Here is a 25,652-nt window from a genome sequence, read left to right on the forward strand (position 1 = left end):
TCGTAAGAGCCCTAACTCACACAAGCAGCTTCTGAAATCTTTCTCAGTGGTGTAACGACGACTCACTGTTCTTTTTTAATTTTATTAGCATCTATAGGGTACTTCATTAACTTTCCGGGGCTATCTATCTATCTATCTATCTATCTATCTATCTATCTATCTATCTATCTATCTATCTATCTATCTATCTATCTATCTATCTATCTATCTATCTATCTATCTATCTATCTATCTATCTATCTATCTATGTCTGTGTCTGTGTCTGTCTGTCTGTCTGTCTGTCTGTCTGTCTGTCTGTCTGTCTGTCTATCTGTCTGTCTGTCTGTGTTGGCGTTTTCCCGCCAACTTGGTTCTTTGGGTAGTCCATGGTCTTATGGGTAGTACAGCGTACTGCTTTCCCGAGGGAACAGTGTTCGAAACCAACCGTCGGAATAACTTACGTCATTGGGTATGTGGTGCTAAGTGGGACTTTCAATTAACCTCTTCGACGTCAACTAGGTTCACTGGGTACGTGTCGTTCTTCGCTGACAAAGCACGAAAATGGCGCAGTTTCTCCGCAAGGCGAAGCATCGATTGCGATAGCAAATTATTGGACAGCTGTACGAAGTAAGGATAGTAATTTTATCTGCCGTGTGAACTTTCAAACATTCTCTCACTATCTAAATTAACAAACATGGTGTGACGTGCGCACAGGCAAATATGAGCACATCTCACTCGCTGTCAAAACGCTGGCGTTAGGAAGAGCGGCAGCAGCAGCGAGCGAATTGGCCTTCGTGCTGCTTCTCGTTTCAACGCGAAATAAGTGGCAAAGTCACAGCGCACACTGAACCGTCAGCCGTCGACGCACCTAGACTCTGTACCGACTGCACATCGCTTTCAAGATAAGGCTCGAGCGGCTGCTCTCAGCCGCGCCATAGGCAGCGGCCGCTGGAGTCATCAGCCAGGTTACGCCCACTGCAGGGCAAAGGCCTCTCCCATATTTCTCCAGCAACCCCGGTCATGTACTAATTGTGGCCCATGTCGTTCCTGCAAACTTCTTAATCTCGTCCACCCACCTATCTTTCTGCCGCCCCCTGCTACGCTTCCCTTCCCTTGGAATCCAGTTCGTAACCCTCAATGACCATCGGTTATCTTCCCTCCTCATTACATGTCCTGCCCATGCCCATTTCTTTTTCTTGATTTCAACTAAGATGTCATTAACTCGGGTTTGTTCCCCCACCCAATCTGCTCTTTTCTTATCCCTTAACGTTACACCCATCATTCTTCTTTCCATAGCTCGTTGCGTCGTCCTCAATTTGAGTAGAACCCTTTTCGTAAGCCTCCAGGTTTCTGCCCCATAGGTGAGTACTGGTAAGACACAGCTATTATACACTTTTCTCTTGAGGGATAATGGCAACCTGCTGTTCATGATCTGAGAATGCCTGCCAAACGCCTGCCGCTGGAGTAGAACCACCCAGTGCGCTGCGCTAGATGCACGACGGCGCGCTTTCACCTCGCCTTTCTCCCTCTCGCGCGCGAGATCGAGCCACCATTCTCGACTCCCCTTCGCACACTTTCACTCGCACCCACAGCATACGACGCGCGGCCGCGATGTCATCGCACTTGAACTCGATACGGAATATCACGGTGACGCCGATGGTGAAAATGTGCCTGGAGGTGTTCATATTGTTACGATATGCCAGCGGAGGGTAGTGTCCTTCTAATCTCTCCTAGCCCGCTGCGACGAATCGCTTCGTGAAGCCAGCAATGCGTGCCTCTCGGACAGACTTGGCGACGCACGTTTGGCGGACCGAGTATTAGCTGGCTCACTGTCGCCTTCAAGGACCAATGGGAACAAGAAAACTCTTGGTGTTCTAAGGCGATTTCTCACGGACCCCAGTAACCGACGCCCTCGTTTGACAGACGCTGCAGCTAACTGCGGGGTCATATCAGGAACCAAGACGTGCCAGCTTGCGTAACAACCTGTGTGGGCTAAGCCCCCTCCTTTGGCTAAGCCCCCTCCTTTCTGTGTGTTCAGTGAAACAAAGGGGCGGGAGTGAGTGTGTGAACCCTCGCCCTCAACGCGGCTCCTTCGACGACTTTGGACGCTCCGATGGGACGAAGGTTGGACGGTAGTTTTCCCTGATCTGGGTATCTAGGGAGGACATGGGGGGTTTTAAGCAGCCGTTTTCGGCTCCTCGGTGTGCTTCGTTTTCAGTCATGCTGGACTGATGAGACGTAACGTTCTCCACTCTTTATGTAGATACTGTAAATAAATCCAGTACTCCACGTTCTTGATGAGGACACGTTCCTTCCCTCAACAACGTCCTTGGCGTGGATGAGTCGGACGACGGCATGGGCCAGCTGCCTTACATGCCCGACCCCAACTCTTACGATATATAACTGCTATCGCTATAAATAAATTTAAAAAAAACTCTGGTGTTGAGTGAAGTGAACCTGCGTCATATATATTCAGACAATTTTCTCTGAATATATATCCACAAGCGCGCCACTCGTGGACTTCGTGGCGGTGCCGCCAGATGACAAGAGAAGGAAGTGCGGGAAAGGAGCCATGCTGCATACACGCATGATATATGACGCGGTTCAGTGGTGGTACATTACGGTGTGTCGCTACATTGCTTCAATGCTAATCGCATTAACGTTGACACCCATCGTGACATGGGTTATGCCGGAATTATTGTCGAATCTTTTTTGAAGAATACTTTAGGTGCGATTGAGTTAAGGTTGGCCGAAATGAGGATGCGCTGTAACGCTAATGTCTCCTCTTGGAACTCCCCAAACCACTAAAAAAAGTTTATGGCTGAGTACCTTCTTCGTAGACGTCGTTTGAAACATTACAAATGTTTCTGCGCCGTTTTTTTTTTTTCGGAAGAATCGAAATGTCAAGGAGAATCGTTGTTCGTTACAAAGAGACGTCGCGCTTTCGCAAGAGTAGTGGGACAACTGTTGGGGAGAGCTGTCACCACAGAAAGTGCCGTCGGCTCGGCTCACTTACCAAGTTTCCATCTACACCCACTTATAGTGGGGGAATACAGCAAATCAATTACGAACAGCTCCATGAATCCAGTCCGCTCTATTTTTTTATGTATCTTCTTATTATTAGGTTCCCCTTTGCTTATAGCCTTCCAGGCAGGCATAGATGTTCACAGTGCTCGCGTCAGTTTCCCGTCTTGGCCTAAGAAATCTGTGTTCATTGGTGAAAAGCGGAAAGGGGGTTGGTTAGGAGGGAGTAAACGCACGTGGGCAGTTTCTCTGGCACGTACCAAGCCAAAGGAACCCGGAAGGAAAAGCCAAGACACGGGACCTTTTTTTCCTTCGCTGTCCCCTCCCGGAAGTTGGGGGCACATCGGGGGATCGCGGAAGAGGTCGCTGCGGGGCACGGGGTCTCGGGGCAGTGCTGAAGCAGAGTTTCTATGAGGGGGCGCCATGCTGGGGACGGAGGGGCAGGAGGGATTCGAAGCTGGGTCACTGGGAAACTAGGACGTTTTTGGGGATTTCTTTCTTTTTAATGTGTCTGGCGGTTATTTACTCTATTTTCTTCGTCGTCCCCCCCTCGCGTTGGGCTCAGAAAGACCGGAAGATCGACAGAAGGTGTACCCAAGATCTTGGGCGCCGCTCTCGAAGGAAGGGGAGAAAAAGAATAATCGCGTGTTGGCTCACGGGTTTTCGTTTGAGGCTACCCCATACTTGCACAGTTTCGCCTCCCTGATTTCCTTTATTATTTTTTTCTTTTGCGATAGTTATCTGCCATTTTGCCCGCTTTCTCTCTCTCTCTCTCTCTCTCTCTCTCTCACCTTTTTTAGAAGCCTTGCGAGCTTTCTTGGAGCTCCTTGCGCTTGCGTGCGTGTGCCCTCGCCTGACGCTGTACCGTGCACTGTGGCCTGTTTCCACGCGAAGAAAAGGCAAGAGGGCCGCGGCAATTCGCGCTACAGGTCACCTCTTTTATGTTGTTCATTTGCTGGCACATGGATAGCTTGCTGTTTTCCCTATACGAGCAAATGTGGCGCTCGAACATATGGAGCCATCTCTAGCTTCCACCTTTGGCTGTTGGTAGCAGTGGGTCGCATTAATGTTTGGCACCGCTTGGCATATGGTAAATTCTATTTCTATTTTTTTATGTTCTTCTTTTCTGTGCTTGTATGTCAGGATTCTGGGCCGGTATTCACAAAGATTTTCGTTCCTAAGTGTTGTTTGGCATTGGCCGGTCACCTTCGCTAATTATATGTCCAGCATCAGGATTGGCTGGAATTTGCTCTTACGAAGAATTCTAGTGGAATAACTTTTGTTTTTTTGCGAATACTGACCCTGGTGGATTCTCATAAGAATGTTTTTACTCGCTGCTCGAGCCACTGGCTAAGGAAGCAAAACAAGACGTAATATCGAGATAAATCTCGACGCAAGTTTTGCGCAAGGGGCCCGCACCTGCGCATACTTCTCGTGTCGCAAGTGCTTTTTTTCTTCTTTTTTTTCAGTGCGCTAGAGAGGCGGGAGGAGCGAGATTTCACTTTCACAAGTTATATAGCTCTGCTACTCGGACATTGGACTTTGGCAGCTCACAGAGTTTGGATTCGCTCAATCAAATGTTTAGCCTAGTCTAGTGTGTTCACTGCTCTAATAGATAAAAGAAAAGAAAGGGAAAAGGAAAGACGACTACGTGAGTATATAGGGGAATACTTAAAACACATAAACGGGCGCCAACTTCCAACGGACTCGGCTGGTTCCGCATACAGTATCACAGATTACCGCATGATTGCAGGACTGCGGGATACGTTTTGTGTTTGCAGTAGGGCGAGGGGCAACAAAAGGAAATAGAGTGCTGGACATTTGACCAAGCCGTAACCTTTTTTTTTTTTTAGGGATTGTTTGTACAAGCGCTCTCAGCCAACTCTGCTCCCGTGCCGCCGCCACTATCCACGTGATGGTGACGGGCTTCTGTGCATGACTCGTTCGTTTTCAGGAGAAGCACCTTTGTGGGCGTGAAAGCTGTTTGCCGAGTACCCATTGAGATGCCATATATGACGGCGTAGGCAAGCTCTCTTTTGAGTACGTGCAGTATGACGCAAGAAGCGTTCCTCGTACTGTTGTAATGCGAAATTGTGGAGTTTGGAAAGTTTGCTCGCCGCACTTGTACCTTCGCCTGCGTCAACCGTCCTTGACCCTGCGCCTTCCTTGACTAAGTTGGGCGACCTGTTCGCTCTTCTCGACCATCCGAGGCACAACTCTGCTTCGTCGTCTCGTATCTCTAAGCGCACATGTGTTTAACGAAAGTACACGGTAAATTTCTGTTCGGTTATGCCAGTAGCTGGTGAGCTTTTGACGGGTGAGCAAATTCCGCTGTGCTATCAAAAACTATCCGCACAGAAGCCCATTGGAGAAACGCTTAACTGACAAAAGCTTTCAGGGCAAATTCTCCCAGCATGAAAGCTCACCATTCTATACTGACCCTCCACGACAAAAGCCCACAACTTTTAAGCTGAATACGCAAGAAAACTTAAATAAAAGTGCACGTAGTATGCGTCGGGGAAAAAAAAAAAAACGTGGTCGCGTTCGCATGCAATGTTTAGGAGCCGAACGCCTTTGGATATTCCTGGTCTTAAATATTATTTATTACTTTCTTTTTCACTGCCACTTAACATACTATTGTGCATCCTGTCGTTCTCCATTTCGTTCTCATTTATAACCCACCATTCGACCTAAAAAAAAATGGTTTTCCGTATGATGTTATTCGGCACAGCACGTCGCTGCAGCCAATCACTTTTTTTTCAAGAACTTGGAATTCTCACATTCGTGTCTGTCCTTGAACTAAATTGAACTGAAGGTTTTAATAGTAATCAATTACATTATATATAATAATCATCCATTATCAATTGCCCTGTTTACTGTGCCAACCAGTAACACTCACATTCGTGTCTCTCCTTGAATAAATTGAACTAAAGGTTTTAATAGTAATCAATTACACTATATATAATAATCATCCATTATCAATTGCCCTGTTTACTGTGCCAACCAGTAACACTCACATTCGTGTCTGTCCTTGAACTAAATTGAACTAGAGGTTTAATAGTAATCAATTACATTATATATAATAATCATCCATTATCAATTGCCCTGTTTACTGTGCCAGCCAGTAACACTAGAGAAGGCAAACAGCCTTAATTGTAATTTGCCTACCACACGTTACGGCTACGGCGAATGTCCTGTGCACAAAATGTCAGGTCTCACGTGCCAGAACCACAATCTGATTATGAGGCACGCCGTAGTGGGGATTTCCGGAATAATTTTGACCGCCTGGGGGCTCTTTAAGATGCACCTAAGTCTCAGTACACGGGCGTCTTTGCATCTCGCCCCCATCGAAATGCGGCTGCCGCGGCCGGGATGTGATCCCGCGACCTCGGGCTTAACAGTTCAACACAATAGTCACGAAGCCAACACGCCGTGGGGTCTTATGCAACACTATGGTACAGAGATATGGAATTCAGTACCACTTGAAATTAAAATAGCTAGCAACTTTTCTCTAGCAATGGGAAGATTCACTGCCTGTCGCTGTTTCTCTTCTGCTTTAACTATCCTTTAACAGCGTCCATATGATATTATCAGTATTATTACAAGTAACTGTTTTTGTAAATGTGACTGTTTGATATTTTATCCTTAGGTATGTACTGTTTTTGCATACATGTTTTTTTAACATTTCTATTTTTGGCTGTATTTTACTGCGCATGTTTATTTGACTGATCGGCTAAATGTGATTTAGGCTCTTTAATTACACTTGAGCGTGTGACATCCTTACTCCCGTCCCTTAATTTTATATGTGATGTGCTTGAAGTTGTGCGTTTTACTGGTGTACTGCGCTTTTGGTGTGATCTAATAGAATGAAACAAAATGAAAATCTGTTTCGAGTGTAGGTACCTATGTGGTGATGTTAACGCCCAGTTTGTCTTGGCATTGCCGTATTAGTTACGTTATAGTACTGCAAGATTCAGAGCCTCCTGCGTCGCAATGCAAAGCGGTTTTCTTTTAGAGTGAAGCAACTTCTTTAGAGTATACGTTCGTGCTACTCAGGAATATGCACGCTGTGCGACCGTCGGACAAAATGCGGGACAGAAAAGCTTGAAGAATAGTTTTTCTTTCTCCTCTACTTCTTTGGAATTTACAACCGTACTTACAACGTATGGGTGCAGAGAGGGCATTGCGTTGGCCCGCACTACTTCACGATTGAGAGATGATGTGTGAATTTAGCACAGTCATATTTCATTTGAATGCTACATATGACAGAAGTCGATATCTTATAAGGCCACTTTAGATGGTATGTCGGTGTTTAGACCATGTTGAGGAAATGGAAAAGATTAGTAGGCAAATAGGTTTTCTCATGATGTTTTTCTTGCCAAGAAGCACGAGAAGTATAGGATACATTGTTCCGCAGTGTGGCAACGTCCAGTGATATGTTTTTTTTGTGTGTGTGTGTGTGTGCTAAAGGTGTTCTTGTAGATTCTGCATTGGTGATTCATATTTTCTACAATGTAATTATATGTATTTTTCTTTACTTTTCGGTTGATAACGTTAACTACACGTTTTATCAACCTTCCATCAGTGACTCTTGTAATGTCATAATTGGCACTCTGGGATTCGTGATGAATAATGTTAATAACAGGTAACAGTATAAGTTCGCCAATTGACGTACTTGTTATATGATATTAGTAAACTTTCGTTCGTTCTCTGTTTTCGCTTCACCGTTGGAACTTGAAGCTTCTCGGACGATGATCGGCAGTTGTTGATCAAACGCAGGCAGGAAGCGATGAGATCATATGTGCAAGAAATATTTATAGGTAAACTTTTCTATGTACATGGCAGGTAAAACAAATACATTACAAACTTGAACAATTGAGAAACAAAGTCTCACTCTTCGACTGTCTCAATGACTGTTAGAGCCCAGACTCGTTTTAACGTACATAGTACGGAGGCTCACTGATCTATCAGCAATCCTGATTTCAGCCAAGTCTGAGGGACAGCATGTCGTCCCGATTTTTATAGCCCAAATATACAAAGAAAAGAAAGGGTGGTAGGGCCGTTGGCCCATCCCACAGGTTCAGTTGCCAATCAGAGTCAACCGTTTGTTAAGCCACAACCCACAGGGATGGGCTTACTCTTAAAAATAAACATATTGGAAAACAAAGCTCTTTTCCTTCTTCCCTAAAACTCCGTTGCCCTCTCATTTCTCCGTAGTTAGTGACGGGCTCAGCAAAACACGCCAGGCCCGAACAAGTTATCGCTAGACCGCCTCAAATCCCAACGGCGTCTAGGCCGCAAATGTCTCGGAAGCAGGGGCATCGACACCACGAAGGGCCGCTGTACTCAAAGTTTGGCCATGTGGGAGACGGATGGCCCTCCTTGTCCTTCAAACTTATTGTCTACGAGACAAAGTACTCCGAGTGCGTGTTTCCAAGACGCCGTCGTCCGAATGCACTCTGTACGTGTGCACCGCGTTCCTACAGCGTGCACTGTAAGCTGGCCTTCGAGACCACACAGGCAGTCGCACCCAACAACAAGGCTGACGATTGCGTTCCGGACGCGTAGAAGATTAGGCCCATGCTCACTGCATGCGGCACGGGGTCAGAGTTGCTAAGTCCTTCTTAACCTCGGCGGCGCCTCCAATTAGTCAGGCACTCGGGCGCCAGACCCACAATACCTTGTACAGCGGTATTGTACTGCGCGGTGCCTGTGACCCCTCATAACACAGCAACTGTCGCCCCGCTGACATGGGGGGAAGTGAACCCCTCTCTATACACAAAGCACACGGCCGATTCGTGACACTTAAGAACACGAACAGTCAGAGCGACCTTACAATATTCACGTGATGTTAGTCTATCACCTGGTGGGTTGACGGGCGCGGATTAATTCCCTGCTCAAACCGAACGTCTTTTGTTGTCTCAATCCTATTCACGTGGATAGTTTAATTTGAAGGTTATTTTTTTTTACTCTGCCTCTTTACTGACCATACTGAGTGCGGGATAATATGATTCGCCGTGTTGAATAATAACACCGAAATTTGTTGGCACGTTAATAATCGGTTTGTTCCACACTACATGGGTAAGTAAGTGTATCTGATATGCCTACTGGCCGCTTCAAGTATACCCGGAAACTGAGAAGAAAATGCTTGGCCAGATACATTCTAACCTAAGTTACCCTAATCCTCACAAGAAGTCACCATACTACTCGTTCTCGTACTACTACTCGTACTCGTACTATTACCCTGTAATGCCCAATGATACGCTTAGTTTGATGCCTCAAAAGGCTCATTGAGGTGCGAGAAACCTAATCCGAAGCCTATAGTTGAGTTTCTTTAATATGCTGGAGTGAAGTTTCAGCTGCGGGCAGTTTAACAAACCATTTGTTAATTAATTAATTAGTACAATTATTAAGTTGTAACTGAAAAAAATTTCTTGCTTCGTTATTTCTGCTAATGTACTCTCCATGACCAGAAATAAATGTAAACAGTTTGTTCCAAATTTCCTTCAAGTGGAACTGTGTTTGGACATTACAGGTTAAGTATGAGTTCCTACGTGATATTTTGTTCCGGTGAGCTTTCGGGCCTGTCACCAGGCGATACTCATGGCTGAGCCCGCCAAGGTGCGACGCCGTGTTCAAGTGGAGGCGAACGTTGCCAATCTGGGAGGAGAGAACCTTCTGCGCCGAAGCGTGCTCGAGAGAGAAGTCAGGGTAACGGAAAATTAAAGAAAACAACCGGGCGAATGAAGATAAAGCACCTTGTAAGGAGGGAGGTCGTCCGTATGATCGCTGCTTGATGTGTGTGTGTGTGTGTGTGTGTGTGTGTGTGTGTGTGTGTGTGTGTGTGTGTGTGTGCGTGCGTGCGTGCGTGTGCGTCAGTGGCGTTTATTCTATTCTCTTTTATACACCCTTTCTCGCCGGGTTGCTTCGGTTTGGCCTCTTTCGCTCACTTTCGTCGACGGCCGGCCTTCTCGACGGAGGCCGCCTCGAAGGTTCCGGTACCTTCCTTCCTGCATGCTCTCCGCGTCTGAGCTACGCTTGCTTGCTTATACTTACCCCAGGCGTTCTCGCGTCTCGAGGCCTGTGTCGAGCGTGGCTCTGCGCTTGACACGGACGGGTACCACGCATAGGGGGCGGACCCGCTGTTTGGCACCTAGTAGATGATGGCCCTGCGGTGTGCATGACTTTATCACGTCACGCTGTTGTGATGCGGTATATGTAGGCGCCATCTGTCTGCTTCAAGTAAATGGCAATGCCACAAATAAATAGTAATTTGTCTCAAATAATGCTGGAACGAGGCCTCAAGTGAAGCAGCCAACGATGTATAACTGCGGCTCCAGGTGATATGTTGTGTCATTGATATACATGATGTCTGGCATTGAAGTTGAGTTTATATTGCTCCGACTGATTATAACAGTGTCGGTGCTACCGCGAGATTTAACGAATCGTAACCTTTCTGATGCGTGCTGCGGGTCGTCTGCGTTGGTTGCTAGCTGCGCATTGCACGTAGTGGGTACAAGTGCACAGACACGAAGCCCCCCCCCCCCCCCTACTTTGCATCTTCACGTAAAGCAGGCCCTTCACGTTATGCGATTGCGCGCAATGCGTGCGCTCCTAAATAACTGTGCCACTGTCACGACACTGCAGTGACAATCCCTGGCCGACTGCTATAATAACTGGCCACATAGATAGATGACTCTACCGCAGCCTGTTGTTGAAGTTAATTGAACCTGAAAGGAAACGGTAGACAACCGCCTCACCCTGAGAGTTTTTCTCCTTGTGACTTTGTTTTGCTATACCGCTAGGCAAGAAACGGCGCAGAATTTTCAACACGGCGCATGGGTTTTCAACGATGTAGACCACCTTTTCAAAAACCATTCCAGAATTACATCACTGACGTTCAGAAGTATCAAAGCTCCTCGCATATAGATTGCGAAGACTTTTACCAATTTTTGAAAATATCATGTGGCAGCACAATTCTAATCCTTGAGCTGCATTGCTGAAACAGGCTGACATTACTTATATGAGGAATAAAAATGCATAATCGACTAATCAACAAAATTTTACTAATTTAGTTTTAAACTAATTACCTTACGGTACATATAGTGCAGTATACAAATTGTAGCCCGGGAGTTCGCAAGGCGGATCAACTTGGAGTGAATTGTCAGGATGACACCAGTTTCGAGATATTAATTCCCGAAATTTGCGAAGAAATACATTGGCGATTCACTTACTTTTGTCCGTCAACAAATTCAGCGGCGTTCTGCTAGAAAAAAAAAGTGTAAGGACAGTTCATATTTACCGCAAGTTTGTTGGCGCATATCTCCAAAATCAACACATTCAGCTGCGTTCTGTTAGAAAAAAAAAAAAAAAAGTGTGAGGACAGTTCATATTTGCCACCAGTTTGTTGGCGCATATCTCCAAAATGGTGTCATCCGCAGAATTCTTTTCATTCTCACCGGTTCGGTTACAACTCATAAATTGCAAAATGAGCCGTAAGGTAATCAGTTACTAACTTAATTAGTGATTTTTGGTTAATTAGTCTGTTATGCATTTCGATTTTTCTTGAAAATAATAGCCTCTCGGTCAAAGCACAGAAATCTGGACAGCTTAGGAGAGAGAGAGAGAGAGAGAGAGAGCAGCCAGGAGAAGAGGCATAAGCGTTGGTTATTTACGGTATCCATACAAAAGCTGCGGGAAGTTACGCGCTCTCGGCCCTGTCTTGCAGTGAAGTGGCAAGGTGGGTGCTAACAATTTAGAGATAGAAGGAGACATTCAGAAGAACTTCACATTGGCCTTGTTTGTACTTACTGCATATCATATTGACCGCAACTAAGACGGGGACAGAGGGAGAAAACACATAAACAGCACGGGCGGTAACTTTCAACTGTTTTATTCACAGCAGCCCGTGGGCATATATAGGCAAAAAGAACATGCGCAGATCGCAGCGAACAAGAATACACATCAGCTTAGCGTGGCAACCAATTATCGAAAAATCTATTTCCGATTGAAACAACCTAATGGAGGTATCGCTGACACAGTCTTGGCCTTTCTTTTTTATGTGATAAGACTCCATCAGTTCACGTGCAGTCTGGTCATGGCTTCTCCCCAGAATCTTTATCTCCTCAAAAAGAGGTGCACAGTGACAGGCATTGCAGTGCGCAAGTAAGTGCGCCAATTCATCTTTCGTTAACTTTTGTTCATGTTCCCTGGCTCGATCATTTAGGCACCGTCCTGTCTGCCCTATGTAGGACTTGCCACACGCCAGGGGGATTTCGTACACAACTCCTACATTGCATTTTGCATACGGCTTGGTGTGGTTCTTACCACAACCTTGCCTTCCTTTAGGATTACGGGAGGTGCGGGGGCAGAGCCGCGCCAGCTTAAAAGGGGCTGAAAAGACAAGGGGGACTCCAAACCTGCCTGCCACCTTCCTTAGCTTGTGAGCGACCCTGTGAATATACGGCACTACTTCAGGTCTTATGGCCATAGAAGTCGTCCTCACCCTTGCTTTTCCCCTAGATCCTTTTACCTTCTGCAGGAGGGTTTCCAAGGAGCTTAGCAAGGAGACATTCGTCTCGGACGAAGAAGCTTCCTAAACGCAAAATGTTCTCACGCCACTCCGGTGAACGCACCCGGCCCTGTTTGCCGCCAGCAAGGTCGGTACTAGTAAAGTGCACAGCTAGAAGAATACCAACTTCGTCTCCGACGAAGAGAGACTTTCTAAACGCAAATGAATGTTCCCACGCCTGTCGAGGCACTCTGGTGAACGCACCCGACCCTGCATGCCACCAAGCTCGTAGCGTCTCCACCTTGGAGCGCAGCTGCTCACGCAGCCTGACCGCCATTGGTGACGGTCATTGAACGAGTGGACACTCGCAGGGCGCGCGACCCTCGGCAATGGTAACTCTTGCCCCTTGTCATTGCGTGTGGAATACGACGATAGTTCGCACGCCTCTCTTTAGCTTCTCGGAAAGCTATATAGCTTCGCTGACTCTGCTGACGCCCTCGAGTTCTCTCTCATTTACAAGAATAATTTGTAACTCGCTTCTTGCAGTTCCGGCATGAGTGATGCGTTAGCACCACGAAGGGAAAATATTAGTTTCTCGTGTGATTCCTATTGCGACGACTCACCCCTGAAAACAGGAAAAAAGAAAGAAAAATTCTGACCATTTAGGAGGAAAAACCCGCTCTACTTGACAGGGGATCCTCGTGCTGCCATAGGCGACTTAAACCCTGTAACGCCCGCTTAATTTTTAGTCGTTTTTTTTTATTTCCTTATGCGCTTCGCTTGTAATGAACAATTTTCCTGCGCATGACCTGTCACTAATGTCCTAAATGTTAGCTGCAAAATTTGAATGCGGTTATCTTCATTCGTGTGTGCTACGTGGAGTTCGTGTGTAACCTGAAAATTTTGGATTAGGATTCAAAGACCCGTAGCAGGTTTGTGTCTAACGGATCGTTTGAATTGCAGCACATTCTTTTTGAGCTGAACGTGCTCTGTGAGGGCTCGCAAGCGGGCGCCGCGTGACCGTTCTTCTTGATCATCATCTTGCAAGGCCGCTGTGTGTACGACAATGCATGCAGTCCGTACGCTTAGCATTTTTTGTTATCATTCAGCGTGGATCATAATAGATTACCTATTATTCGTAGCGCATCCCTCATGTCTCATGTCAAACGTATCATATATATATATAATGTCCCAGGTAAGCCGTGCCAAAATTTAAAATATATGCAAGCGCCACGTAGCTGGACAGAACTAAGGCGATGTTTGCCGTCGCTTGGAGAGCGACTCATCGCGGCGGCACTTGTTTCTTGTTTCGCGAGCTTTCTTTCAGGCTTGGAAAAAATTTTTTTATGTTGCACGTATTGAGCAACAGAAAGCTAGGTCGGGAATTTTTGAGGGCGGTCTCCAATTTTGTCATTGGCACCTGTCGTCTGAATATGATATTTGAGAAGTTGAATAACTGATAACAACTAATTGTGTAATTAGACGAGATACAAAAAAATAGTGTGACGTGCTCCAAGTGATGGCAAACAACATTACCTTGGGTCTGTCGAGCTACGTGACACTTTCATATTTTTAAGCGTTGACAGAACGTACATGGTACACATGATATATACGTGTGTAATATGTTCGTTCACATCGCTTCGCGTTAGCAAACAGAAGACCGCTACTTTTTTGTGAACCCTGTCCCGAGGCAGGGGGGGAGGGCGGAGGCGTCGGTGCTACGTTTTTGGAACAGAAACGTACGAAGTGCCCTATTTAATCATCACAAGTTATGTAAACACATTGGCATGCTAACTATTCATTTTGTATTCTCATCGTTAATAAGTAACAATATTATATTAGCGTCTTTAATGTATTTTTAGCATTCGCAGTAACATAGAGCATCAAGCTCCTTCGTTAATACTGTAATGTACTACTAATAGCCCTTTAATATGTTCTCCATATCTTTACATTTTTTTTTTTTTTCTGTTTTGTAGCACTGTCCGATTCCTGGCCCGTCCCCCAGATTGAGATGCCCGCCATATCACGTAGCAGCAACTAACCAACCTGGGCAGGTCGATTCAAGGCATCACGCGCAATATGATCTTGCTTTTTTTTTTTTTCATTGGCACTTGACAGGCAAGAAGAAGTGAACCTGCTTTGTTTGTCGAACTTTTCATATTGACAAGAAACAGAGCGCAAAGCTTTCCATCCATGTAGTACGTTTCTCTTTTACGTTGGACTAAAAGCCTCAAAAGATTTTGCCAACGTTTACATAATTTCGGTTGCGTCTTAGCTGTTTAAAAGAGAGAGAAAAAAAACGGAAGCCAAATGTTATTGGTGCTAAGGGTCGTTGTCACGATGTCGATTGTGCGGCAATGAGAGTCGAAGAAAAGTGTTAAGGAACGAACAAGCACGTCGTCATCGCCAAATAATAGCGGTTGAGCTGGGCGTATTCAGTCTGCTCGCACTTTTATAGACTCAGACCTAGAGCTGGGATCATTTTTGGAGCATGTATAGATGTGCTTGGAGATGTGTGAAGTGATGCTTTCCAGATCTAGGGCGCGCATGTTTAAACAAAGCTTTATTTTCCGCCTGTAGCTGCGCCGAACCACAGACTGTGCCGTGTTTGTCGAGTGAGAGGGAGCACTTGGTTTTGAGAAAGGCACGGCTGCCACAATAAACGTAGCATGACGGCTTTGCTTCCATCCGAACGCGGTGCGTGGCCATCTGCCGCGAAAAGAAGCGTAGCGTTTAAGAGGGATGCTTGCGTTGATAAATTTTGCGATTGACAGTGTGCGGTGGCTAGTCGACCTTGGAGTAGGACGTCGCCGCAGATGGGCCGCCTTTGGAGCTCGTCCATCGAAATGCGCTCACGCAGCTGGCAGAAGTGCGTTGTTTCCGGCGCCATACTGGCGGTGCGGTTGCATGCGAGGCAGACACTTCCTGAAGAGATCTCGGAGCAGAGAAAAGAGAGCCGCATTCGGACATTGGGCTGCCGCGCACCCAAACAAACAAGCCCAAGGCGGTGAAAGTGGCAGCCGCCGCTGCGGTGGGGAGACGACCCCTCCTGTGGCGATCGGAAGCGCGCCGCTGCCGCCGCCAGTGAAAGTTTTTTCCGCGCGCGACCTTGCTCCACTTCCGCGTCCCAGTGGCCCAGACTCGCGGGGCTGCTGCTCTCCTCCTCGGCGCGCGCGCGGCGAGCCTCCTCTCTCGCGCCCTCTCCCGGGCGCCGCGGCCGCCCATTGGCTGCCGCTTAGTAGGTCACCGCGCTCCTTTTTTTCATCTCTTCTTGTTTCTCTTGTGTTCTCTTTCTTTTCTCCTACGCCGCCTCGGCCGCTTTTCTTTTTCCTTTCATTCGCCCCCTCCTCCCGTGCGTGTGTGTGGTTTTCTTTTCTTTCCCTCGCTTTCCGGTCGCCGTGGTTCTCCGCTGCCTTCCTCTCGCCGCGTGCTACTTGTTGACTGCTGCGCGGCATTCACTATCGTTTGCCGCCGCGGCCCGACCGGCTGTGCGTTGCTCGTCGTCCCGCCCGTGCGCGCTCGCAACTTTGTGTGCCCCCGGTGGTGGCGTGCACCCCCCCCCCCCTCCTTCGACGGAGAACTACTGCGTCAAGTGCGCCGGCGTTTTGCCACTCGTGCTCGAGTCGTCCGAAGCAGGCAGATACCCCCCACGCGCGTGTTCGGTCCCCTGCCACCGCCGGCGTGACGATTGTGTGCGCGTGTTGGCGTCTTCGGCTGCCATGCGCCTCCTGCCGGGTGGCTGACCCGCGGTGCGGCGAGATCGTCCCGTGCGCGCCAGTTTCCGAAAGTTGTGTCCGCGTCCGGGATTTGCGGGCGCGACCCCACCACCGCTGGACGCCTACCGCTTTGGATTATTTTCGCGCGCTCGCGACTCAACCGCCGCCAAGATGATGTCCCCGTTCATGGACGGCTCTCCGTTCTTCTACTCTCCTCCAGGCGCCGTGCTGAGCTCCTCGGGCCCGCCGCCCCAGCCGCCGCAGCACGGAGCTGCCGATGGCTACCCGGACGCTCCCGACACCAAGGAGGGCATCGAGGAACTGTGCCCCGTGTGCGGCGACAAAGTGTCCGGCTACCACTACGGCCTGCTCACATGCGAATCGTGCAAGGGTTTCTTCAAACGCACTGTGCAGAACAAAAAGGTCTACACGTGCGTGGCTGACCGCAGCTGCCACATCGACAAGTCGCAGCGCAAGCGATGCCCCTTCTGTCGCTTCCAGAAGTGCCTCGACGTCGGCATGAAACTCGAAGGTGAGTCCGCAACTCTTGCCGCGAATCTGCCGCCGTAGCGCGTTGCTCATGGTCGCCCGGAGCGGCCGTGCGTGTGCGCGCCACGACCGGCTAAGATTCGCTGTGTGTGTGTGTCTGTGAGTTCTTCGCGCTGGCGGCCTACCGTCGCATGACGGCGGGGCCCACGCCGGAGGAAACCAGTTTCGCGCGAGGCAGGCTTACTCAGCGCACCTGCCGTCCTCATGGGGGATGTGTACGACTAGCAGATCACGAAGGTGGGTCCAGCAGCGACAGTGCCTCACTAACCGGCAATGGTCGGAATGGCGTAGCGAGGGAACAACCTGTTTGACAGTTGCGAAACGCTCTTTTTTTTTTGCGCGTTTATTAGTGCATTCTTCGCGCTAGAAAATTGTAGGTCTATCTAGAGTACTATTCCTGTGATGTGCACATGTCAGCGCTGCCTCATCAGTTAGGTACGCTTTGCCGAAGGTCTTTTTCCGGAGAACACAGCAATTCCGACTTACGATCCCTCCCCCGCCGTACCAATTCTCGCGCCGTTCTTCGCGATAACCCCTCCTTTTCCATTCCGAATCCAAGACGAAGTGTTGCCTGTCACGAATTGCAGCGCTCATGATCGCGCGTAGCCCGTCTCTGCTTCGTCGGCTGCACACCTTGCAGACGCATGTGTGCGGTCGCCGCTATTCAAACCTGGCGGCGCGGAGACCCAGAGGGCGCTGGCGCGCAGTGTTCCGCTTTCCCTCGTTGGCACCCATCGATCGCTCCCTTTCACTCGTACTGGCCAGGGCTCGGGCCCAGAGCCCTCTTGGCGCGACCTAAGCGCGGACGTGGCCTCTTTTCGTCCCTCCCTTGACCCACTTCCGGGCGGCGCGGCGAGGGCCACGCAACTGCTTTTTTACTCCGTGTTTTTGCTACGGACCCGGGGGTCGCAAGTGTCGGGCGGTGCCGGATGCGGTTCCCCGAGTGCCTTGTAGCGATGGCAGTGACTGGAGTCCAATTCGATGTAGAAGCAAGAATGCGGAGCTTGCAGCGACCGTTTGTTAGTCGTCCAGTCTTCGCGAAAGGCTCTTTCACACATTGTGCCACTCCTCCGCTGCGTCTGACCTTCCTTTGGCGAAAGCGGCAGTGTGGTACAGGACGAGCTCAGTCTAAAACCGTATCCAAACTGGCCGGCGGTACAATGAGTCGAGGGGAGAATATCGTGAATTTTTGTCGATCTCCGATTAGTTGAGACAGGGATGACCTACATTTGGTGGCTACTTAGAGACGTAATCTCGTATCGATGTTTTCCTTCCTTTTCTTTTTTCGAGGCAAGATTAAGAATAAGTGTATGTAGTTAACAGTATTGTCGAAACGCTGAATTCTTAGTCACTGCTTGAGCCGGAGTTTAAGTAAAAAAAAAAAAAAGAAGCATCTTGCTTTTTTGTGTGTGTGTGTGGCGCGGCTCCTGCGGTAAGGAAATCGTTCGCATTGGCATCAGTTGGCAGTGACTCGCGCTGATGACTTCACCTCAGCCACTCGCGCCGCCTCCTTAATCTCGCGGCCGCCACCGTGCAGATAGTTAACGGGCAGGTGCTAGGTGGCAGCAGGCTCCCCCCGCCGGGGCCACGTGCTCGCGGAGGACGGCGCCTTATCGGCCGACCCGCGGCGTCTCCCGCATTCATTCGCCGCTGCTCCTCGCGCGGTCCGTGCGTGGCCCCACGTCGTTTGTTAGGCGCCGCCGCCGGCGAATTTGGTTCACGCCGCACGGTCGATGCGACGCCGCCAGTTGCGGCGAACGTGGACTGCATGAGGTTTGGTGCGAGCTTAAGCGATTCCAGCGTGGTTGCAATTGGTGCGGAGAAGGGCTACCGTTTTCAAGGCGCTGCATTGTTACGTTATCGTCAAAATTGTCAACCGCACGGCGCTCCTCTTGCGAGAGTCATTGCAGGGTCTGCTGTATACGCACGCGATTGTATTTGGAGAGGTTAAATTTTACATCTTCCGTTAAGCTGCCCTCCGTGAGGTGGGTTACTTGTCGGTTTTCGTCGCGCGTAACAGGGTGACGCGCTATTGAGACACAGGACAGCGTTTGCTGTGCCGAGTACTATGATGCCAAAATGTGGTATTGTTTGCAACGCTGCTCGGGCAAATATTTGACGCGTGTACTACGCGAGGGACCGGTGAAAGGGTTCACACTCGTTTTCATGAGCTGCCTTCGAAGCGCGAACTGCTGCGCCAGTGACCAAAGCTTTTAAGCGATTACTTTGGAAAGGTCTGGAGGCTATAGATTACTTTTCTTAATCAATTCTTTCGATTATGTCTTGTGCTACTTGGAGATAGATTTTTTTTACATATTCCGGGTTTTCCCGCCCCTTTTTATTTCTGCTTTAACGTATGGTAATATTTCGATGGCGAAATGCTTCCCCCATGAGACCCTATTATGTAAGCAAAAACACAAGCAAGTGGCAGTGCACGAAAAAAAAAACCAAAGAAAACACGAAATAACTTTTATCGCGCGCTAATATTAGCGTCGCTGCCGCCGCCTCGCGCAGGGTCCCGTGTCGCCACCTAGCGCTCAAAAGTTCCTAAAACGCCTGCCCTGCGTTAAAAGGGACTATGAACCCCCTTACTCATTCACTTTTCTGGCATCGTAATTTTATTGCTGGCCCGCTTTGTATAATCTATGCACCCCCTGCTTCCCGCCGATGATAGGATGTGGTCCCCTTGAAAGTGAATGGGTGACCTATACCACCAAGCTTCAGTATTGTCACTTGGTTTTCATCTTCCAATTCCAAATTGCTTCGCGCTGTCGCAATTTCGCTTACACTTGTCAATGTTTCGTTGTCTTGAATAGAGAGTTTTAGATTAGGGGACGCAAGCCGCCGAGCGCCATGGTAAACAGCGAGCCGTATACGCAGGGCCTACCGCGTAGTTTGCGCCTCTCGACGCTTGGCTTGCGCCTTGCGTCCCCTCCCAAAACTCTGTAAATGATTGCACCCAGTGGCGTAGCAACAGGGGGAGCCGGGGGGCCGTGGGCCCCGGGTGCAAGGGGCCAGTGAGGGGGGGGGGGGGTGTCATTTACGTCTGAAGACGCCTCTTTCCGCCGGCTACACCCGGGGAGGGGGGTCACAGAAGACCTATGGGCCCCGGGTGCCAGACGACCTAGCTACGCCACTGATTGCACCCCTGCGTGTGTGTTCTGATGCGCTTCTTGTGGGTGTCATTGGCGCTAAAGTTGCACAAGTAATGACCCTTTTTATGGGTAGATTATAGTAGAGGATACAACTTATAAAAACAGCAGTTGGCAGCCAAGGCACACGGACCGCGCGGGGTTGTCTAACTCCGATAGCCAATCACAGAAGCAAACGAATTCATCGTCATGCGGCTTTTTCAAAATGGCGTCGTACTTGATACCTCCGGAGCGTCCGCTGTTCTTGAAGTGTTCAGCGGCGGAGCGATAAGGTGTGCAACAGACATGGACAGCAGTCTGAGAATTTATCTCTTCAAAAGTCCGCGGTACAGTTCATTTCGTTGCTGAGTCCGTTTTACTCATGAAACTTCAATGCCAACTGAAGTGAAACTGTACAGTAAATAGTTGCAGCGAAGCAAAAGTTTTATATCATTTCAATAAAACATTAGGCTTTCGCCATTCCACTATAGTAGGCGAGGGAAAACGTATAAAATTACGCGCCTATAACTTTATTTTTGTGGTTACAGTATTATTTAGGTAAGAGGGAAAGTTTGAAGTACGAACTATTTGCAGCCTCGCGGCTGGCGGAACAGTGGCTGACGGTTATGAGGGTGTGGGAGGGGCTTCACTGCAGACTTAAATTGTATCCGATTATATGAAGAAACTGTTTGACGGCTTATTTTGCCCAGGAGCTTTCTCCTGCGCCGCAGTAAATAAAGCACTGCAAAAGTGGCAAGACTGTGGTATGATATGGGCTTAGCCTATAGCTGTTATGATATGCTATAGTGCGTGCCCCCTTGTTCGCACGTCCAACCTTGCAACCCGTCGTGCTGCTGTTGCGCATTTGGCGGCTGCGGTCGAATAATTAAACGACGTTATCTTTTAGCCTTGGACAAGGAGGCGAGTACAAAAAGAAGCACGCAACCATGTGTGACACGTGACGATAGTGCTTGCCGGTCCACACTGCATGACCCTTGCCCGTGGCAAGGTAAAACGGCGGGTTTCGCATTCCGTCCGCAATGTCGTATTTACTGGAACGGCGCCGTTAGGCATCTCTTTCCACTGCTCCATGCAAATGCAGAAGCTATATACAGTCCGAGGGCGAGCAAACAGAGAACAGTAACCTCTGTATAGGGTATAGCTTAAAGCGAAGTGGCGGGCAGACAAGAACGAGCGCTTTGTTTGTGTGTATCTTTGCGCTGATATAGTTACAATGCAAGACCATTAGGCCAACGGTCAGAATAGTCAGTGTATACTCAGCATCGTGTGCTGGTACTTCTTTTAACCGTGTTCTTGTTTATGTGCCATTCTGAAGTGCGTGCAACTGGCGCGCGGCAGCCTATATTGTAATACTTTCAGGGACAAATTTCACGAATTAATTTCACTGGGGCCTATATAATGCGTGAATAGCCATTGAAATTCCCCCTTAGCGTTGAGTGTTTTGAATATCCTAGCCTCGTTTTAACTCTATAAAACTTTTGCTTTTTCATTCGAGGTGCCTTTTGTAATGGTTTATTGGCCTCGTTTGGGAAAAGCCTTCATTGACGCTTCATAGCTCGCCACTTCATCGTTTGTTACGAGAATACGACACGCAGATCGAACACATGGCGCTCCTTTTTTTTCTTTCTTATGATGGACACAATCTCTGCCAAAAGGGTATGTGCAGCTTAATGTAAGTGGAGAATAGAATGCGTTTAAAGAGAAGGAAAAGGTACGAAGAAAGGTATATACAGTGAATTTTATTTCAGCTTATGGATCGGAAAATTGTACCATCAGGTCCCAGTATGCCCGTTTGGAACCGTTTATTGCGCCTATATATATGTAGAAAAACAGTGCCGTGCCATATTATTCCACAGTGATAAAAGGATGTCCATTGTTGAAGCTTGCGCCGAAGTCTACCGTATACGATAACAGGAACCCGGGTGAAATCACCGTCATCGTACTCGTCGCCCTTTCTGCGCATGTGTGGCATTATGTAGCTTGTAGAAATTGTGCAACAAAATAAGCGTACGCTATATATATGTATCAGCCGTATGCATACGAGAGAACCCGAAACTTTGGTTTCGCGCAGCATTGCGACTCCTTCTTATTGAGTGCGCCCAAACCGTTTCTGTCCGCTGTGTCTGTGGTCGCACGTCGAGTTGCGCCAGAAACACAAGCACCGTTGTCGGTCGGCTTCTCGGCGAGCGCTAAGCGGTGCGGCACCAGGTCGAGCTGTCGCCTTTCTCGTGGGACTCGCCCTAGTTTGGCCCCCCAAACAAGCGTGGGCCGCGGGATCGAATGGTCGCTTCTAGCTTTGCGTCCTCGCTGATGGTGGAAATGCCTTGGCGGCGCTCGGGTCGCGCCGCCATGAAGGCAGACATTGAAGATATCGTGTTCTGCTCGGGAAGCTTCGGAGGTCGTTCTTGATCGTCCTTTTAAAGTTATCTCTCGCTTTCTTGCAGCTCCGAAGCATTGCGCTTCTCTCATCTTCATAGCGGACCTATGGATTCTGACACGAAGCGATTTGCCGATCGGTACATGTGCCGATTGATAATTGGAAGGTATACGCCGGGCTCTTAAACTGGCGCCGGGCCCTCATCCTACAGCAGTGCTGGGCGCGTGCAGTTGGATCAGCCACACGGTCGATCATTACCCGGCAACTTGGGCTGCTGGGTGACCTCGTTCGCAAGGGAACAAAACTATCGGGCCGTTGCCGGCTAGCGAAACTATTCGTACCAGGGAATCGTAGTATAGTGGCACACAAAATGCAGCGATAAAGCTATCCAAATATTGACCGCTTACAGACGTGTGGCGCCACAAGTATGCATGCCGCAGTGCGTCGGCTTTCGCGGCGAGCACATGGAACTTATTTGCGGCTCGTTTTTTTTTCTTTTTTTTCTTTTTTCTTTAAGACGTGACACTTAGCCAGGGACGACGGCGCGTCCATGTGGAAATGGGGAAAACAAATGTGTTCCGTGTGTCTAGCCCCCCGAAAGATCGCGGTGGGGAAATTTACCGCCACTGGAGACAGGCGTATGGCTCCGTTTTGCCATCGATGCTGGACGAGTGCGCCAGCTTGCCCCTTAGGGGAGTAGCGCGCATTTAGGTGCGATTTAGGCTGCAGAATATGCGTTCGCCGAAGGGGCGCGTTTGCGGCCCAACTTGGTTGGGTGGTCCTCGCAGCGCTGCTCCAGCGTGCGTCTGTCGTCGCTTTGAGACCGTTCTCTCTGACCGTCTTTCTTGCACGTTTCCTCTCACTGCGTCGCCCTGTCTCCGAAGCCTGTGCGGTTCCGCTCCCCTTGTGTTCTCGCGCGCGGACACACACTCGTTCGTTTTGTTCCCGTGCGCGCGTTTCCGTTCGGCTTGCTCCTGGAGGCAGCGGCGAGCTGCTGCGCTCTGTTGCGTAACCGCCGAGAAACAGGTTCTCCTCTTTCGCCCCCTTCTCTCTTTTTCTCCGATGCGCTGACCGAGCCAGCTGCGTCCCGCGCGTGTCTCCCCCCGCGAGCGCGCGCACCCGAGGCGCGCGGCCCTTGGGACCGCAGAGAACTCGCGGCCTGTCACTCACCGGCGGGTGTGTCGAGCCGGAGACGGCGGCCACACAACGCGAGGGCCTGCTTTCACGTCGGCTGCCTTCGATGAGGGCGCCATGTCGCGCCGATGGATCTTCTCGCGAACGAAGCCATGTGGACCAAGTCGATTCGCCAGCGTTAACGTTGCGCTCGACTGTTTACGGGAAGGGGGGCGGGGGGCGGGAGACGTTTCTATACCTGGCGGCAGTGTTTATGGTTTGGTACGAATATTAAAGGTCACGCATAAGTTCTACAGTCAGCCATCTATTTGTGCTCCTTGCGCTCTTTGAAAACCGAGCCGGTGGTAACAACCGCGTTGTCGTGACGCCACTCCTTTGGAAGCTGTGCCTTGATTGGTTCACACTCAGGTTATCGGTAATGAGCATCGAGCGGATAGAAAAGGCGCGCACGAAATTTGACGCATGAACGTGTAACTTGTGTGCTGTGGCCGTAACACATGTCTTGGCAGCTCCCAATATGGAGCCGCGGACAAGGGATGTTAAGAACGCAATATATGTGACCAAAAAAGAAGCTGAATTCGGCGTCGCCAGCGCTAGTTCCACTTTCCCGATGCTCAAATTTTTACCCGGTTCGTTACGAAATTATCTGTTCCTTGCGGTGGATGCATTGTTCTGTTCACTGCCTTTTGCATAGCTCGACGGTGTACCATTGGTCGAACAAGAAGCGTAGCTTACTTTGCCCCCAGAGCCTCGGTGTCGTCTGTCTTAATCTTTTAAACCTAAAGTTTGGCTCGCTGAAGGCATTCTTCCTGTTCGACCACTGGATTAAATAGTTAATAGCGCCCTCCACAGGCCAAGTCCTCGCAAAGAGGGGCACTGCTTTGGGGTGCTTTGCGATCACTGCGGCTCTATAAATTTTGATTTTTGGGGTCCTGTGATGGTGACGCACGATCGCGCGTCTCTGCCCGTCAACAAAGGCCGCCACCGATGAGGTCATATAGGGTGCATGGTTCGACCATGCACTCCCGTAACCAGGCTCGTTACCTTTGCGCCTGTTCTCGCTCGTGCCCTCATCTATAGTTGCGCACATATTAATCTGCGTCTGGCGTATGCAACTTGTCTGGAGCGCAATGACGGTTTGACTTCGACTGTATCTCGCAGGACTTAGAAACGAACCAGTGTCTTAACCGTGTTGTAAAAGCAAGTGGGGCTGTTATAACTATATAATGGCTAATTCCATATCGGATTTCTCTCTTGGTGGTGTTCAACGTGGTGTCGGACCCAAGGACGAAGAGCAAAAAAATACCCCCCCCCCCCCCGGCGCCAAATGAAGTAGCTCGGTCCAAACTATGGCCCCCGAATTTTATCTATATTTATGTAATTATCGCATTAGTTGCACTATGCATGAGTTTTGCTGGAAGGCGCTGGTTGAAGCTTCGTATAAAAAAATTGTGACGCTGCAGTTTTGAAGACGGTGGCCTGCCGGATGCTCTAGAAGCTCCTTGCTGTCACAGTTTGACTGATTTCGTTATTGTGTCCAAAGAGAATTCATTTACGTCAGAGGACCCGTAGACAAAGCCGAGTGACATGTCTTGGTCGCGCTTTCATAGCCGTAGCGAGTACTGAGCGGCATGCGGCGCGTAGCATATTGACATTTTCACGGAGATCTCGCGGGCGCCGCCATGTTTGATGACGTGGTGAGGCGTCCATTGCTTGCCTTCGTGTTTACAATGGACGTGCATGACGCCCGGTGTGGCTCAGCAAAGCTCTGTTTCGGCGGATATCGTAGGCGGTGATCGGGTGGACGACGCAAAGCTTTGGTCAGAGCTTCAGAGGACGTACACAATTACCGTGCTCATTACGCCTTATCCAAAAGCGCGAGGAGCGTATGCGGTGCTTGTACTAAAAGTGAAGCTAGAAATGTATACGCCAAGTTGTCCTAGTCTTTCGGCTTATGAGTTAAATCAGGATCAGTGTGTTTTGCTCTTCGTTCTTTATTTGACAATCACTTTGAAACTGCCACTTGTCATGTTTCTGACTCTGTAAAGTTCCTCGGTGCGGTCACTATCTGTTGTTTTATTTTCTGCCTATAACTCGCGGGTGTGCTCATTTGCGATAGATTTGTTCTTGCTGCACACAATAAGGCATGGAACGGAGATATGCACTTTGCAGTAACTTGTAGCAAAGACGTATTATCGCGTCACTAGTTT

At 49.1% G+C, this 25,652-nt stretch overlaps 1 protein-coding gene across 1 annotated transcript in view; it reads left to right on the forward strand.

Moving 5' to 3' along the window:
- ftz-f1 (ftz transcription factor 1) overlaps positions 1 to 25,652 on the forward strand; it is a 350,881-nt gene that overhangs the window by 183,232 nt on the left and 141,997 nt on the right. The window contains exon 2 of the mRNA XM_065451197.1: positions 16,451 to 16,762. Within this exon, the coding sequence (XP_065307269.1) occupies positions 16,451 to 16,762 (312 nt within the window). The remainder of the gene's footprint in view (positions 1 to 16,450; positions 16,763 to 25,652) is intronic.

This window comes from Dermacentor albipictus, chromosome 1, assembly GCF_038994185.2.
Source record: "Dermacentor albipictus isolate Rhodes 1998 colony chromosome 1, USDA_Dalb.pri_finalv2, whole genome shotgun sequence".
Classification (NCBI taxonomy): Eukaryota; Metazoa; Arthropoda; class Arachnida; order Ixodida; family Ixodidae; genus Dermacentor; species Dermacentor albipictus.